Source organism: Engystomops pustulosus, chromosome 8 (assembly GCF_040894005.1).
Source record: "Engystomops pustulosus chromosome 8, aEngPut4.maternal, whole genome shotgun sequence".
Classification (NCBI taxonomy): domain Eukaryota; kingdom Metazoa; phylum Chordata; class Amphibia; order Anura; family Leptodactylidae; genus Engystomops; species Engystomops pustulosus.
Window position 1 is genome coordinate 53191810 of NC_092418.1, and position 18808 is coordinate 53210617.

An 18808-nucleotide genomic window follows, 5' to 3' on the forward strand; every position below is an offset into this window, starting at 1 on the left:
CAGTATGGCAGTACAGATCGCACATTGTAATAGATGGCCTAAAACATCATTGTGTGATCAGAGGCTGTCATGGCAACGGATCGCCGCTCCCCGATGACGTCACGGGGAGCGGCGATCAGAGCCAAGATGGCGGCGCCCACGCCCCGCCGCCTCGTTAATGCCGCCGGCAGCTTTGCTGGTGACTATGAAAGGGTTAACACCCACGATCGGTACAAGCACAATGAAGCAAGCACCCGGTGTGTATGAAGAGGGCTCAGCCCGTGAACCCTCTTCATACTACCCCATGTGCAATAAAACGTACAGGTACGTCTTATTGCGCTATGGGGTTAGACTTAAAAAGACTAAGGTTGGTTATAATGGGCTTACGAGAGTATGTTGGTAAATAGGTACATATATTAGAAATAGATGATATATGTAGATTAAGAATTGTATATGAGTATATAAACTTGAGCATATATGGTTATTTGCTGTGCAGCAGTTGTGTGGTTGGTTATTTGAAGTGTGATAATTGGATGTATGACTCGGGGTGAGTATATGGTTTGCATGAGTAGAATACATAAATGATAAAAATGAGTAAACAAGAATCCATAAATGGAAAAATACAAAAATATAAAAATATCTGAGTTGTAGTATAAATAAACAGATAAATAAATTAAAGCTGCAGTATAGGCAGCCAATGTAACATATTGAGAATTAATTAACAATGAGGACAAAATGAATATAAAAGAGCCTTGGCTTACCTGTAGCATGGGAGAAGCAGATTCTATCCCAGTGGCTAACAGAAGGCTCAGGGACACCAGGGTAAAAATGGTGATTGGGAGGTGAGGCTCGCGCCACAGGCAGGATTTGGCGCGTGCGTGCTGTATCGAAAAACCAGCAGCATGTCCGCCGGGTTGAGTGGCGACATGTTCGTGTGGAAATCTGTCACTGTTCTGAATATTGGACCACGTTCGAGAAGTGACTTGTAGTGATCGGGTCATGTAGGCTCGCTAGGAGTAGAAGTTATGGAAATGAATGTAAAGTTGTTTGTTATTGTTGTTAGAGGAGCGGTACAGAGGTAATTTTATAATTTATTTTCATTAGAGGAGTTAAATAAGGTGATGGTTACTGTATATAAATTTGAGGGGTGAAAATCTGATTGGGTATTGATGAGTGGAGGGCAAAAAGGAGTTCGGGGGGGGGGGGATTTTTTTGGGAGTGGGTGAAATATGGGACGCATAGGAGATAATTGATAGGGGCAGCAAAGGAAGGTGTATTGTCTGTGTGGGGTTAATGGCAGATCATCTTAAAAATTATTTTCTAAGTATACATTGAGGCCATATGGAGTAAGGCAGTTGATCTTAGAGATCCAGAACGTCTCTTTGACATAGTTTTTTGAAACCATCATTTCTTTCAGGGATATGCTCGATGGGTGTTATTGACTAGGAATTGAAATCTTTCTGATGGTGTCAGTCCTTGTCTCGAGACACTGTGTATGATATTGCAGTTAGTGGTTCTTCTTCTGTGGCTATTCATACGAGATTTAAGCTGTTGCATGATGCGGACCGCATGGGCATTCCAATAGATAAATGACGTACATCGAGGAGCAGTTGATAAAGCTCTTAACCCCTTAATGACCTCCCTATCGGGAATCTATGGCGGTCATTAAGGATACTTCTTATGACACGAGGACTTTCTTCGACGGAGCGTCAGAAGATGATTTCAGGACACCGGGTCTCGCTGGTGCCGGGCTGTGATGCCACAGCCCAGACCCGGCACTAACACCCAGGATCGGAAAAACTCAGATCCCGGGTTTTTAACCCCTTACACGCTGCGGTCGAGCAGTGTGTAAGCGTGTTCCACGTGGATCGGAAGTCCCATAATCTCCCCAGTTACACACATAATGCAAATAAAGTAAATAAAACACAAACCCCCCCAAAAAATGTACAGATTTGGTATCACTGCTTCCATTATTAATCTGTACAATAAATCTTGAACCCGCTCGGTGAACGACTTAAAAAAAAAAAAAAAATGAAAAACTTCCCGTAATATACAATTTTTCATCAAACACCATCACAAAAAATATTCTAAAAAGTGATCAAAAAAAGCCACGTTCCCTAATATGTACGACTGAATAGAACAACTGTTATATTAAGCCCTCAATCAGATCTGACAACAGAAAAATACAAAAGTTATGGCCCTGAAAAACTTATCTTGAAGTACAATGTGTCATGAGAAAACATTCTCAAAATCACCTGGATATGTTAAAGCGTTCCAAAGTTGTACACAATTATCGTGAGACAGTAAGTAAAGAAGGATGGCACTACTCCTATCCACAAGATAGAGGGGTAGGTTGTCACACTTGGGAGTGCATGGGTTCCATATATGTGGAGGTATGTATCCTCAGTGGTGCTCAGATCCTCAAAACATGAACAGAAAGTCCAAACAATGAAAATGCAATGTAGAAAGCAAGGATGGCACTCACCAAATCGTAGTTGTGGACATCTTCTTTTTTATTTCATCAAGTGTATATATACTCACAAAAAAATAAGTGCGGGGGAGGGAGTGGGAGCTGGACGCCCAAAGGAGGGCAACCGCCGTTTCGCGCTGTGCTGCGCTTCTTCCGGCCCTGAAGGTGAAGTGATTAAAAGCCGTAGGGTTTTTAAATGCTGGTGGATCACTTGTTGTTTTAGAGGGGTTTTTTTATATCCTTTGATGATCACTGTTTAGTGTGTACAAAATGCTGTGAATTTTCTGTTTCATGCATAACATCATGTCTGACGAAGAGAACTAGTATTCTCGAAAGCTCACCATCAAATATACTCAGTTAGCCTCAAAAAGGTATCGCCTGATTTCTTCACTCTTCTTCTGCTCTCCATGGCTAACACGGTGCAAATCTACACTACTAGTATCGTGAGACATGCCAGATTTGAAAATAGTCTGGTCATTGAGCTGAAAACTACTGTCGGTGATAAGGGGTTAATGGTAAAGACCTCATTCGTGGTGTTACTCTTGAAATTTCTTGATTTGTTGGTGATATTCGGGCAGCACTTGCATCCAGCTTGGCCGCATTTGAAGCTACTGGTGAGTTCTGGAAGAATGGAGCTTCTTTGGTTAGGTTTAGACGAAGTGTTGCACAATTTGGTTGGGGCCTGATGGTTCTTAAGTGTTTGGGCTTGCCTGTTTTATTACACTGGATTTTTCCAGTAGACTTTGGGATAAGTATGGATCATTCAGTAACTCTGGCCAATGTTTCTCAAGTATTCTTTTGATGGAATTGTGTTCGCTGTTAAAAGTGGTGATGAAGTTGATCTTGAAATCACTTTTATGGGGATCCGCTGGTGGTTCGGTGGTTTTAGAAGGGAGAAGACATTCAGATTGAGCAAGTTTTTTGGAGCGTTCGAGTGCAGAATTTATAACATCTCTGGGGAAGTCTTTGTCACGGAGTCTTCTAGAGAGGATTTCGCTGTTTTATTAAATGCATTTGTTTCTGAGCAATTTTCGCGTATTCTGAACTGGCTGTACGGGATATTCCTTTTCCATTTGGTATGGTGGTTGCTTTTAAAATACAGGAAGCTATTAGTATTGACTTAAAGTATGTTTGTTTTTGTTTTGGATTTTCCCTTCGACCATTTTTGTAGATAGAAGTCGAGTAATTCAATTTTATGGCTATCGGAATTCGGGTTGAATACACACCATCAGAAAGATTTCACTTCCTTTTCAATAACACCCATCAAGCATATCCCTGTGTCAAGGAGAGACGTTCTGGATCTCTAAGATCAACTGCCTTACTCCGTCTGACCTCAATGAATCCTTAGAAAATCATTTTTAAGATGATCTGCCATTAACACCACACAGACAATCCGCCTTCCTTTGCTGCCCCTATCAATTATCTCCTATACGTCCCATATTTCACCCACTCCCAAAAAAATCCCCCCCCCGTGTCCCCCCCGAACTCCTTTTTGCCCTTCACTCATCAACACCCAATCAGATTTTCACTCCTTGAATTTATATACAGTAACCACCACCTTATTTAATTATAAATTACCACCTCTATAGCTCTCCACTAATGACAATAACAAACACCTTTACATTAATTCCCTTAACTTCTACTCCTAGCGAGCCTACATGACCCAATCACTACTAGTCGCTTCTCGAACGTGGTCCAATATTCAAAACGATGTTCGATATCCTGAGCATGCTGTGCGGATGCTCCATACTAACATATCGCCAATCAACCCAGGGGACATGCTGCTTGTTTCTCGATACAGAACGCACGTGCCAACTCCTGCCTGTGGCGCTAGCCCCACCTCCAGATCACCATTTTAACCCCGGCATCCCCGAGCCTCCTGTTAGCCACTGGGATAGAACCTGCTTCTCCCACGCTACAGGTAAGACATGGCTCTTTTATATTCATTTCGTCCTCATTGTTAATTAATTCTCAATATGTTACATTGGCTGCCTATACTGCAGCTTTAATTTATCTGTTTTATACTACAACTCAGATATTTTTATATTTTTGTATTTTTTCATTTATGAATTGATTCTTGTTTACTCATTTTTATCATTTTACCCCGAGTCATACATCTAATTATCACACTTCAAATAACCAACCACTCAACTGCTGTATTGTCCTGCACAGCAAATAACCATATATGCCCAATTTTATATACTCCTATACAATCCATTCTTAATCTTCATATATCATATATCATCTATTTCTAATAGATGTACCTACTCTCATAAGCCCATTATAACCAACCTTCGTCTTTTTAAGTTTTAATATATGAATTCTCCCTCTATGTCCCAAATACCCCAACCTTCTACTTCACTATATTTTGTTGTTTTTTATTTATATTTGTGTGTTCTTTATGTGCACCTTGTTTCATTCTCACATCACTTGAGAAAGGAGTCTACGATACTCTGAAACGGGTTGTGTTCCTAGATTACCAATAAACATTAACCCTAATCCTATGACATGTCATTCAGAACCTGTGTGTGCGCCATAACAAGCAGCATCTGACTTGCCGTATATTCCGGCGTATAAGACGACTTTTGAACACTGAAAAATCTTCTGTCTGGTCTGGGGTCGTCTTATACGCCGGTAATGTTTCTTCTCACCTTTCCCGCAATCCACCGAAGCTCCGCTGCTACACTCCGGCCGCTGGTGACAGCTTCGTGGGTGCCGGTGTCGCAGAGAATATGACGTCGGCACGCGGCTGACTTCATATTCTGTGAGCCGCCAGCGCTCAATGAGCTGTCACCGCCGGCCAGAGTGTAGCAGCGGAGCTTCGGTGGATCACGGGAAAGGTGAGAAGCTGTTGTAATACAACGTGGCCGCCTGGCCGTTACCTTGGACCCCTCAATGGCCTCTCCGCTCCCGCGGCCTCCCGGCGCGCTCTCCGCTCCCGCGGCCTCCACACTGCTCCCAAGGCCACTCACAAAGTTGATGCCCGGCCAGTACACTTCATAGGCTCGCAGTACACCTCCTAACCGACCCACCCCACTGCAAGATATGTAAGTCCCTATATATGTATGTATAGTTAATGAATGTATGCTATATGTGTGTATTTGCTTACAGTATGTGCTGTATGTATGGAAAAGGGGTAGTCTTATACGGCGAATATATCTTAAACTCTATATTTTAACAGGAAAGTAGGGGGGTCGTCTTATACACCAGGTCGTCTTATACGCCGGAATATACGGTACTTTTGTTTTAATTCACAATCCTGGATTCTGGCTGCTGGTTGCATGCATTTCCATAGAAACTGATATGCAATCTGGCAGAGGCCTGCTCCAGTACTCTAGCGCTGCATTTGTAGACGCACCGCTAGAGGTACATGTTTTTTTTTGTTTTTTTTTCTCCCCACATTCCAAAAGCGATATATATGTATTAACTGTTGGATACTTGTTATCTGCAGCACAAATTATAGATTTTACTGGTGCCATTAATATTTAATGCAATGCCTGAAAGCTAGGGAAAAAAAAAATTGTGGTGAAATTGGCAACCCTAATTTTTATGTGGGCCCTGTGTTTATGATTTTCATTGTGAGCTCCAACTGACACTGTACCGATTCAAAGAATAAAAGGGTAATCACATGGATACCAAATTATTATTACATGTGATTACAAATCGAATGCAGTAATGGCACATGTGAATGCACCTTTAATATCTACAAATATCTAATAAAACCTATATAAAGATTTTTGTACAAAAACATGCCATTTTGCCATATTCTGAGGCCAATAAATTTTCACACTTTGTTAGTTCACACAACAGACCTATGCAAGGTGTATTTTTTTGCGTGACACGCTGCTATTTTAATTTATATCAATTTGGGACCTATATGACTGTTGGATCTTCTCTTTTTTTTTTTTTTTTTTTTTTTTTTTTTTTCAGTTTTCATGAGTGGAAAAATGTTAATGTGGATTCGGACATGTGGGTGCTATTTTCCGTTGCAGTCAGTGTTCATGGGAATAATCTTTTTTTTATATTTTGATTGGTCTTTTTCGAACATGGTGATACCTAACTTGTATGGTTTTTACTTTTTATTTTTGTGTTATTAGTGTGATTTAGTTTTCAAATTTAGCTTTATTTGTAATATAAAGAAAGCAATTTACAACCATTATATTGCAAAGAATACATGGACTGATATTCCACTTCTAAAAAGCTCTCATCATCCTCAATCTGCTAATTGACTATCTATTGTGGATTTAAGTCCCAATTTTCTCTTTATGCCATGGTTTAAGGCGGATTCCAGTCTTTTTCTTCTCATTATTTTCTGAGTCACTCCTATCTCTTCCCCTTTTTAACCCCTTCCCGACATTTGACGTAATAGTACTGCATAAAATGCAAAATGCAGTACTATTACGTCATGCTTCTGGCACCGGCTCCTGAACGGAGCCGGCGCCAGAAGCTGCGGGTGTCATATATTATAGCCGACACCTGCCTCTAACACCGCGAACAGAGATTTCTCCGATCGCGGGTGTTAACCCCTGACATGCCGCAGTCGCGCTGCCCCCGGGGTGCAAGGGGCATTTGAGAAGAATCGGACCCCCCGCGGCGCTTACCGGGGGGTCCGCTGCTCCGATCGCAGCCCCGGGACTGCCGGTGCCTGGGGCTGCGCGATCCTCCGTGTGCCGGGTCCTGCTTTCTAGCAGGACCCGGCTGTAACACACTGAGCATACGCACTGTGTAATGTGAAGAAGAACAGTGGATCACTTGTTCAAGCTAACCTATAAAAGTTAAAAACACTTCATATATACATTTATTAATAAAAAGAATTAAATAAAGTTATAGTCCACTAAACACAGATATTCCCTATACACATGCAATAAAGTGAAAAAAACACAAAATAGCCAAATAACCCCACATATTTGGTATCGCTGCGTGCGTAACAATCCGTACAATAACTCAGAAACATTATTGGACCGGCTCGGTGAACGCCGTGAAAACAAAACACGAAAAACACGCCAAAAATGTACATTTTTCATAAAATCTCTACGCAAAAATGTTCTAAAAAGTGATCAAAAAAAGTTGTGTGCGCAAAAATAGTACCACTGAAAAGAACACTTCAACACGTAAAAAATAAGCCCTAAACTAGCTCTGTCAACCAAAAAATATTAGTTACGTCTCCGAAAAGATGGCAATGCAAAAACAAATGAGATTTCCTCTATATTAGTTTGTATCTAGTAAAATTGTAAAAATAAATGAAAAACTATATAAATGAGGTATCACCGTAATCGTAGTGACCTATAGAATAAAGATAATATAGTATTTTTAGTGTACGACCCCCAAAAAATACGAAAAGAAAGTAAACCAAAATTGACAATTTTCTTTTCACCCATACATTCAAGAGTTAATAAAATCTCATCAATAAGCTAATGACCCACTAAAATGAAGTATTTGTAAAGTGCATCTCATGTCGCAAAAAATAAGCCCTTATATGTCCAAATTGCCAAAAAATAAAGATTGTATAGCCAATAAAAAGTGATAATGCATAATCTGCTCTGAATGGCGCAGCTCCCCCCTCCAATGCACTGGCGTGTGCCCATACAGCAGGTTACCACCACATATGGGGTATTGTTATATGCGGGAGGGATTGGGTATCAAATTTTGTGGAGCGTTTTGGTATTTTATCCAATGAGAATTTGTACATTTTTTAAAAAAAACACATTAATTTAGCCAAAAAAAATTTACTTTCAAAATTGCATCCGATTTTAGTTTTAACCCCTGTAAAACAATTAAAGGGTTAACAAACTTCATAAAAGTTGTTTCACGTACGTTGAGGGGTGTAGTTTCTATAATGGGGTAATTTATGGGGTTTTCTTTTATTTAGGTCTCTCAAAGTGATTTGAAACCTGAGCAGGTCCCTCAATAGCAGGATTTTGCGTTTTTTATGAAAATGTGAAGAATCGCACCTAACGTTCAAAGCCCCATAACATCCTACAAAAATAAGAGTATGCATAAAAAACCATGTCCACATAAATTAGACATTTAGTGAATGTTAGTTATTACGTTTTTTTGCAGTTATGACTATGTATGGAAAAAGTAGAACATTTTGAAGTTCGAAAATCAATAATTTTTCCAAATTTGGAAGAGGAAAAAAAGGCGCAATATGGATTGGCTCCCACTGAAAGTAATAAACAGACATGGGAACAATCAAGGAAGGACTATGAACTACACATTCTTCAAAAAGTATATAGTTCTTCTATAGTCTGTAAGAGTAGGTGGTTCGCTGAAGGAGAGAAACCAAGTAGATTATTGGCAAATCTGGTGAAAGAGAAGGGGAATGATACACATATAGTGGCGATAAAGAATGAAAGAGGAAGATTAATAAATAAACAAGATGAGATACTACAGTACTTTCATAATCAGTTTAGTAAAATTTATGAATCAGAACTAACAGTAGAAGATAATGAAATCAGGGACTATCTCAACGCGATCAATATGAAGAGATTAAGTAATGAAAGTAAGCAATATTTGGACAAGCCTTTAACGCAGGAAGAAATAAAAACAGTAATTGAGAAACTTCCTAATAATAAATCTCCTGGTCCGGACGGGCTCCCAGGTGAAGTCTATCAAAAATATAGGGAAATAATGTCAGAGAAGCTCCTGCATGTATTTTTGGGGGCTTACAACCAAGAAGAGCTCCCAAACTCAATGTATGAGGCAGACATAATTTTATTATTGAAACAAGGTAAAGATAAGCTAGATCCAGATGCATACAGGCCAATATCTCTACTGAATGTAGATGTCAAGATTCTGGCGCAGGTCTTAGCTGGTAGGTTAATAAAAGTAATCTCAGAAGTGGTGAAGGAAGATCAGTGCGGGTTTATGCCTGGTAAGACTACCACATGCAACTTGAGGAAACTTTATGCCTGTATGGAGCTGACGGAAGCAGGAAAGGCGGGGGGGGGGGGGGGTGGTTCTCTCCCTCGATGCCACAAAGGCTTTTGATAGGGTAGAATGGAGCTTTTTGTGGCAAACCCTTAAGAAAATGGGGTTTGGGTATTGTTTTATAAAGTAGATAAAGATCTTGTATAAGAAAGCTAGTGCCTGCGTGTGTATCGAGGGGGAGAGATCCCTCCCACTTAAGTTATTGCGAGGGACTAGGCAGGGATGTCCGCTCTCTCCTCTCCTCTTTGCATTGGTTATTGAAGCCTTGGCTGCAAGGATTAGAGGGGAGGAGAGAGTAGAAGGATTTAAATTTGGCCAGACAGAAGTTAAAATATCGTTATACGCAGATGACTTATTATTATTTGTAGCAAACCCAGAAGTGTCAATGAATGTTCTACAAGAAACTCTGAGAGTCCATGGGAAGATGTCCGGGCTTCAAATAAATTGGGCAAAATCAGCTGCGATGTTTTTGGGAGTGAACAGGGCAGATTTGAATCTTCCGTTGGAGGTTATTGAGGGAGAAAAATCCTTTAGATATTTGGGCATTGTTTTATCAGATTCATTGAATCGGTTTGTGGAACTGAACATACTCCCTTTGATTAAAAAATGGAGGATGAAGATCAAGATTTGGTCCAAATTAAAATTGACATATGCGGCCAGGCTTAGCCTGATCAAAATGGTTCTTCTTCCTCAAGCGCTTTACCTCTTTAGAAACTCCCCTATGAAGATTCCTGAACAGATTTTTGATATTATGGATAAAATATGTACTGAATTTTTCTGGGGGGGGGAAAAAGCCAGAATTGAGAAGAAAGTTCTACAATGCTTAAAGGAGGATGGAGGAGTATCACTTCCAAATTGGAGATTTTATTTTGTTGCAGCCCAAGTAGCAGTGGCCCTAAAAGAAACATCTGGTGAAATCGCTAGTATATATGCTGAACTACTCAAACTTCAGGATAGGAAATTACAGTTCATAAACATATTGGAGACAGGACTCTCCCCAGATCGGGGATAATACTACCATAACAGGGGATATAATTACAGGATACAAAAGATGGATAGCCAAAGGGGTAAGATTTATATCTCAACTATTTGAGCATGGGTCTTTTAAATCTTTTGAAATATTAGCACACGAATTTGATATTGTTCAAAGGGATAGATTTATGTATATAAAGCTACGGTGGATTGGTAAAAATTTACAAGATTCACATTTGGAGTCACAGGAGTATGGGAAGTTTAGAAATTTAATAAGGGAGAAAAAGATATCATCCATTTATGAAGCACTTGTACAAAAGGGTTCAAAGAAAATTAGGTTTAAGGCAATGCAAAAATGCAATGAAGAATTGGGGATACGTACTGTAGAGGTGGAGGAATGGAAAGAGGTATTACAGTCACCATTGTGGGTTTCTAAAAATGGTAGTCACAGAATCACTCAATTTTTCATTATTCATAGGTTGCACAGGACGCCAAGTTGGCTCTATAGAATAGGTTATAAAGATAATGATGTTTGTGTGAAATGTCTTGAAGAGAGGGCTGGGTGGTATCACATGTTTTGGAGATGTCCTAAATTATTTAAATATTTGGAAGAGGTTTTTAGGGCTATAAATGAAGCACTGGGAATATCATTATCAAAGGATCCATGGTTGGCTATACTGGGATATTTTGGAAAAAAGAAACTGAGTAAATGTGCTAAGAAAATTATATCTCAATTACTATTCATGGCTAGGAAAGTAATCCTAAATCTGTGGATTAAGGATACCTCACCAACAATCGAAATATGGAAACAGAGTGTTATGGAAATGATCAAATTAGAAAGAATGTCCTTGGCGACAAAAGAAAGTAAAGTGGTATGGGATAAGAAATGGTTTAAGTGGTTGCACTATATGGAGACAGCAGGGGGAGTGTAGGAGAGGGGGTGGGGGATGTGAGTAAACAGAGAGCTCCTTTTTCTTCTCTTTCTTTTTTTTTCCTTTCTCTTTCTTTCCTATCTTTTCTTTCTCTTTTTCTGGTCCTCCTTTTCCTTTATCGGATATGGTCTTGTCCTCGGGGGGGGGGGGGGGGGGGGGCTGGTGGGGAGTCAGTAGGCATGTATTGTTCAAGGGGTAATATCAGATGAATATATGTAGTTGATGGTTTTCTAAAGTAATATAAGGATTCTGGATACTAATGAGCTATTGTACCATGTAATTGTTTGCTACATTGTGGTTTGAATTTATTGTATTACTGATTTATTTAATCATGTGCTTGTACTATAAAGTGTATGGGAGAGACAGTTTATACAAGGGGTGTCATAATATAATGGATAATTTTTCTGAAGTGGGGAGCATCTAGTCATAGTATATTTTTGAAGTTTTCAAGCATTTTCATTAAATGTATTCATTGAATTCACTGCCTAAATATTATTAAAGTGATACCATTGTAGAAACAAACATATGATTTCAATTGTTAAGTATAAAAGGACCCATAAACGGGATAGTTCTGTAAATAGGACTGCAAAACCAGTAAATTTGCCCCTTACAGCAGGGAAGGTCGGTTGGGGATGTCTCACTTTCAAATTAATAGCATTTCATGATCACTTGGGGGTTCTACAGCTGGTACGGAGATAATTCGGACCCCTTGAAATGTTTCATTCTTTGCTTTAGTGTAGCCAAATGATAAGATCAAGAGTGATTTTTTTGCTCACTAATGTTCACTTTGCACTCCATCTTGAAAAAAATAAATAAATGTAGACATTTTTGCTAATAAATTAAATAAGAAAAACTGAAATATCACATTGTCATAATTATTCAGACCCTTTGCTCAGTATTGAGTAGTAGCACCTTCTGAACTAGTACAGACATGAGTCTTTTTGGGAGTGATGCAACAAATTTTACACACCGGGATATGGGAATCCTCTGACATTCTTCCTTGCAGATCCTCTCCAGTTCCCTCAGGTTGGATGGTGAACATTGGTGGACACCCATTTTCAAGGCTCTCCAGAGATGTTGAATTGGACTTAGGTCAAGGATCTGTCTGGGCCTGTCAAGAATGTTCACAGAGTTGTTCTGAAACCACTTCTTTGTTATTTTAGGGTCATTGTCTTGTTGGAATGTGAACTTTTAGCTAAGTTTGAGGTTTCACTATTGGAATTGTATTTGGCAGGCGATGAAGAGTGCTTGTTTTTCTCCACATATACCACTTAGAATTATTTAAAAAAAAAAGTTATTACGTTTTTTTGCAGTTATGACTATGTATGGAAAAAGTAGAACATTTTGAAGTTCGAAAATCAAGAATTTTTCCAAATTTTCACCAAATATCTGATTTTCTCATAAATAAATGCAAAACATGAAGTACAAAGTGTCACGAGAAAACAATTTTAAAATCACTTGGATATGTTTTAAAGCCTCCTCTGCATGTATGCACACAACATGAATTGCTAATAACCATATGTGCATTCGGCTAACCCAACGTCGGTTGCTTGAGATAATATAAACTCTAACCAGAACTTAACCCCTTATCCCCTCACTTGTATATATGTATTTCTCCTTTCCAAGGCATTGTTGATATTCCTTCAAACTCTTCCTCGTTCACCTCACTTTGGGTATGGTAATGATATGCACTCCTTTAATTAAGCCAAATCTTTTGTGCCCCATGATGTTTCAGTGGTCCATATGCCATAGCCATTTCATACCCATATGTGAGATTTATGTCCAACTCTCTGTTAGGGTCGCAGAATTTGATAGCTTCCATTTACGAGTGATCGCTAGCATAGCCATTGTCAGTGCTTTACAAATCCAGAGACGTTTTGGCCCCCACACTTGCCCCAATCCCATATGTTACAGCACTATATCTGGGGTATGGTTCAAATTTATCCCCGTTACTTCTTTGATCATGTTAAATACTTTTGCCTAGTAATCCTTAAGACTGAGCACTTTCACATGATATGCATAAGTGACCCTTGCGCTCTACATGGTCTGTAACAGAAAATAGGCACCGTAGGGTAGGCCATATGTTGCACACATATAGTACCATCTGAGTGCTTTTTAAAGCGTTTTCTATATGAGAACTACACCGTAATGTCTTCATGACCTAACGAAATTGCACTTCCACTGTTCCTGACTATAGTTACAGCCAATTTCTTTTTCCCAAATTCTTAATAGATATGATTTGTGAAATTTATTAGCCCCCACTATATGGTTGTAGAAAATGCGTCTTTTTTGTTCACTTTTCATCAATTGGAATAATTTTGGATCTCCATGTTTAGGGTTTTTAATTGTCTTCAGATAGTGTTTCATCCTCAAGTATTTAAATATCTCTTTTGCCGGTAACCCCACTTGAGTTTGTAACACGCTAAACTCTAACCTTCCCCTACACTCTGTATGGACAGTATTACACATTTTAAACATCTCATGATTCTTACATACCATACATTTATCTTGGATAGTTGTCGACATCCTGTAATGTACCTGTTACAGTGAGAGGAGAGAACAAGAAACAACCTAACAATACCAACAGCACGAGTCCTTGGCTGTCAACCTTTGGGGAACAAATATATTTTGTTCTGTTACCATAATGAAAACCTTTCCAAACAAATCTTTTGGACGGTTCGGAACCAGGACCAACTTTTCCTCCTCACTTCACCTTCTTTGCTCACCGAGAGACAGTCTGCCATTCATCTTCGATTCTCTGCGGTGGTCTCTGGTCTTATACTTGCCTTGCCTCAGGGATAGAGATACCCCATTTTAATAATAGGGTCTTTCCGTATTCTTTTTCCTTAATTACATGAACTTTCCCATTTCTTGATGCTAAAATCTTCACAGGGAAACCCCATTTATATGGAATTTTCTTCTCTCAGGATAGCTGTGATTGGAGCTAGTATTCTCCGTGCTCTAAGGGTTGCTGCTGACACATATTTATAGAGAAATGTCCTGGTATGAATCGGGAAGCTTGCTCAGCCTCCTGGCCGCCTCCATCACCTTTTCCTTTGTCAAGAAGAAGTGTACTCTTACTAGTTCATACCATACATCTCTGGGTATTTGCTCATCTAAGTGTGAGGGTCTTGGGAGCCTATGAGCCTATGGGCTCTAACTTGTCTTGGAGTGTCCCCTTTGAAAGAGCAGCGCAGGGCCATTAGCATCTCTTTCATGGCTCCCTCCATCGTAACTTTCTCTGTAGTCAGCAGGTTATAAAAATCATCCTCCGCTCCAATATCTTCACTCCCCGCTTGATCGTCTTCTCCACTAACGCTCCCTGTGTCATCTTGCCGCTTGTCTTGCATCTTCTGACGCTGCTTGGCCGGGTTCTTTGATGGGGAGTCTGTGGAGCGCAGTAGCATCTGTGAGTCCTCTCCTCACTGGCTACGTGGAGAGTGGAGATATGGCGAGGCTGGAGGGGATGGTCCCCCATCCGACGGTGGGTGAGTTGCTCGAGCTTTCCTCACTGTTGCTGTGTTTTGCTGTGCTCGAAGAGGTAGTGCGTCATCCCAGTTGCCGCCATTTTGGAACTTCTCAGTCTCGGTGGAGAAATAGAATTCCATCAGCTTTCGGGGGCTTAGAAGTGTTAGCCCTTTTTCTGGACATGTTCCTTACGATACCCCCAACACTTAAGAAGCTTTGATGGTCAATCGCTCGCTTTATGTGAGGTGGTTGTCGTAGCTAGTTCCTTAGACGTCCATTCCGTATGGCTGCCAAACCTCGCCCCCGAAATAAGTGTGATTTTAAACTTTTTTTTTTTTTTTTTTGGTAACCTTTATTTCAGACACTCTAGGGTGCTTTGACCTTGGAGTGTCTGAAAGTTTATACTATATACTGCAATGCTACTGTATTGCAATATATAGTAATTTTACTGCTCATCTCTGAGATCACTGTCTATGGCAGGCCTACGAGTATCTGAGATATATTGTAGTCTGCCAGGGCAACCGATCGCGCCCTCCGATGAAATCACATGGAGCACTGTTGGGTGACGTAGTCAGGTACGACCTTGGCATTTAACAGATTTACTGTGCGGTCTGTGCCAGCACCGAACCTGGCAGTTACAGGCAGGTGTCAGCTGTATTATATAGCCATCATCTGCCCCTGAGCTCTCTCCATACACCCCCTCCCCCCCCCCCCGCCCCCGCAGTACCAGTATGTTATACCATAGTACGTCCTAGAGTGCAAAGGGTTTAAAAAACGCACAGATCTGCTCTATCTTTTCCCTTAAACGCACAGCTCTGCGAAGCAGATGTAGATGTAGCACAGCTGTGTGTGTTTGAGGGAATTGATGTAACATGCATACAAGCCCTTAAAACAAGGGCTCTGCTAAATTTTTTTCATCAGCTGTGTGTGTATGAGATGTACAAAGGTGTAACAGAGCTGTTTGTTTTTGAGGGAATGAAGATGCATCCATTCTCTCAAACACACACAGCACTGTGAAATCCATCCAATCACTTAGACGACTCTAAGTGATGAAAATCTCTTCTCCCCACTTCTGGATCCATTCTTCTGCTGTGGATGTCACATGTGGATGTGGATGTGGATGTTGCTGTGTATTGCAGTTGATCTGGTTTCTCCTTTCTTCTATATGGACTGGGTGCAGTCTAAGAGGAGCAAGGAATAAAGCCACTGGAGGGAGAAGAACTACATTATCTAAAATCTATGGGCAGCATGGAAAGGATGCAGGAGAACCTGGGCATGTGACCAGTCAAATGACTGTGACATCACACAGTAGGTTCTTTATCCTTTTTGCTTCATGCTGCCGGGAGAGGGAAGGAGTCTAATAGCCTGTGGAGCAGGTGGGGAAGGTGTTCCCTGCGCCTGCTCCACAAATACACCCCTCAGCGGGCCGCCCTATGCACGGTGTCTCAGGTGCCTAGTGGCAAATACACCCCTGAGTAAAGGGATTACAATGTTTCCCCATGTGTAGTTAAGGACCAGTTTGCTAAAGTGATGCTTAGAATATTTGCGACAGGAATAGTAGGTTTTTATGATTTGGGTGGGGGAATGTAAAGAGTTTATTAAAGTTGTGAAAGACTGTACTATTTTTATTTTGTAGGTACCATACTTTTTAGTGGCGGAGTTGAATCTGTGTTGGTCCAGTGGTCTCACAGTTTGGAACACAAGAGAGAATTTCTCCCTCGTCTTGGAGGAGCCATTCAACACATTGCTACTTCCTCTGATGGTTCTTTGCTGTGCACATCTCATGTGGATAACAGTAAGGTCTACGCATATTTTGTAATTATACAGTAATAACTTTATTTAAACATTTTCTTTAGTTGTTCTTTTTGCTTGTAGAGTAGTCCCTTGTTTAGAGGCAATTAGTTTGTATAAATATTTAATAAACAAAAGCAACATTTTAACTTTTTAACCCTGGATCCACCTTTTGTGGTTCTATTTTTTTACCTGAAACCTTTCAAAGACCATTACTTTTCTTTTAAAGCGTGTTATTAAGGTTTATTTCAGTTAAACAAATTGTGCTTTATATTGGCACCATTTCCTGTTTTGTGTCTTGCACTGGAAGCTAAAATAAAACTCCAAATGCCGTGACATTGCCAAAAAGAATTGCCCCATTTTCTTGTGTGCTTGATTTTATGGAGGGGGAAGGGTTATTACCCAATGCTTACTTTATAGGATTGGGGGATGTTGCTTGATGCTCTTTGTGTGTAGCACCTTGTGTCTGCAACTGTGTGGATCCACAGGTTTTTTGCTTGCCTCGAGTATAAGCCGAGGTGAGGTTTTTCAATTGCCTATCAGGCAGGTCCCCACAAATTGTTTTGTTTCTTTTCTTTCTGTGTCTTTTTATGGATACATGTACGTCAGTGTCTTGGGCAGGACCCTTTCTACCATTCCACCCTCTCATCAACTCCCTCCCAACCCCCTCGTCCCAGATGAAACGTTATTGACCAATGTAACTGTTACCACACTTAATGTAAGGTGGTTTCAGCGAGCCATGTAAGCGGAGGCAAATTCTGCGATGGTTAAATGGGCTACGGGTGAAAATCGCCTTTCTACAAGAAACCCACATGAAGGAGGGGAGGGTTCACCACATAGCATTCTCAGGCTTTAATAAATGGTACAATAGTACCTACTCTTCAGCTTCCAGAGGGGTACACATCGCAATGCCTGAACCCCCTTCTGGACTTGTGAGGTTCATACCATGTAGCTTACAAAAGGCTGCAGACATTGCAGGACACACTACTTGGACTTCAGTACACAGATATGTGGAGACTTTTTAGATAAGGCATAAGATTATACATACTTCTCCAAAGCACATCAGACTTGGTTGTCTAGACTACTTATTTTTGTCATAGGCCCACATCTCGCAGGTTAAGTCATCTGCAATAGATAGCATACTTCTCTCAGAACCTACCTCGGTGACATGTACAATATATATACCATCAATACAGAGGGGAAAGTGGAGATGGACCTTTAACTAAACCATTTTTGCAGTGAAACAGCAGATCAGTAAAACGGATTATTTCGGGAGACGCAAAGATCTCGATATGACACCACTACTTAGATGTGAGGCACATAAAACCGCACTTACAGGGGAATTTATCTATATTGGGGCCAATGTCAGAAAACACAGCACAAAGCTACTTAATATGATGTTAACTAAAATCTCAGCACTAGAAAAAACTCATAAGAGAACGAAAGCACAAGACACTTATTAAAAACATTCTCAACACATAAACTGCAAAACTTGTATTAGCATCCAGAAGCAAGACTTATGGCGGTAGGGGAAGTTAACTGATGTCCTACTGGGTGAAGAAGCAAAGAGAAATCGTTCATATCCGAAATCAAGCACCCTTTGGGGGATGCTACGCGGGACTTGGGGGAGGCGCCATTTACTAAGGAAGAATTGGAAAAGGTACTACACACTTTAACCGTAGGGCCCTGATGGGATCCCAATTATATATTATAAAAAACTGAAGGATCTGCTTCTCCCCTACTTCCCATCTGTGTGTTACTCCCTTATGGAAGGGGCTACCCTACCCACAAAAGCCATGGAGGCACATATTTCTTTCATACCGAAAGAGGGAAAAGACTCAACTCTGTGGCAATTATAGGCCTATATCCCCCCTCAACATGGATGTGAAGTGGTGGGCAAAGGCAATGGCAGCCAGATTATGTGAACTGTTGTCAAAACTTCCCAGGAGCAAGAAAGCTTTTTAAAGGCAATCAAGGGCACAAAAATACACGTAGAGCTATATGTTTAACAGACTATGCGAGACAGCATGGAATCCCATTGGTTCTGATTGGAACTGATGCTGATAAAGCATTCGACAATCAATTGGAGCTTCATTCATAAGGTGTTAGTGGCATTCAGCTTTTGCCAGCATTTATAACGTTTTCTCCCTGTACTCAGCAATTAGGGCTTATCTGAGAGTCAATGGCACTCTCTCCAGCCCATTTACAATTTCTGATTTGAGGGCCCATAGAAGCAAGTGAAAAATTTATTAGAATAGAACATTTT

General features: G+C 40.4%; 1 protein-coding gene across 2 annotated transcripts in view; it reads left to right on the plus strand.

Annotated features, from left to right (window-relative positions):
• Positions 1 to 18808, plus strand: part of WDR75 (WD repeat domain 75) — a 219199-nt gene that overhangs the window by 55037 nt on the left and 145354 nt on the right. For both annotated transcript variants that reach the window (XM_072120944.1, XM_072120943.1), the window contains exon 9: positions 16388 to 16546. In XM_072120944.1, coding sequence (XP_071977045.1) covers positions 16388 to 16546 — 159 coding nt within the window. The remainder of the gene's footprint in view (positions 1 to 16387; positions 16547 to 18808) is intronic.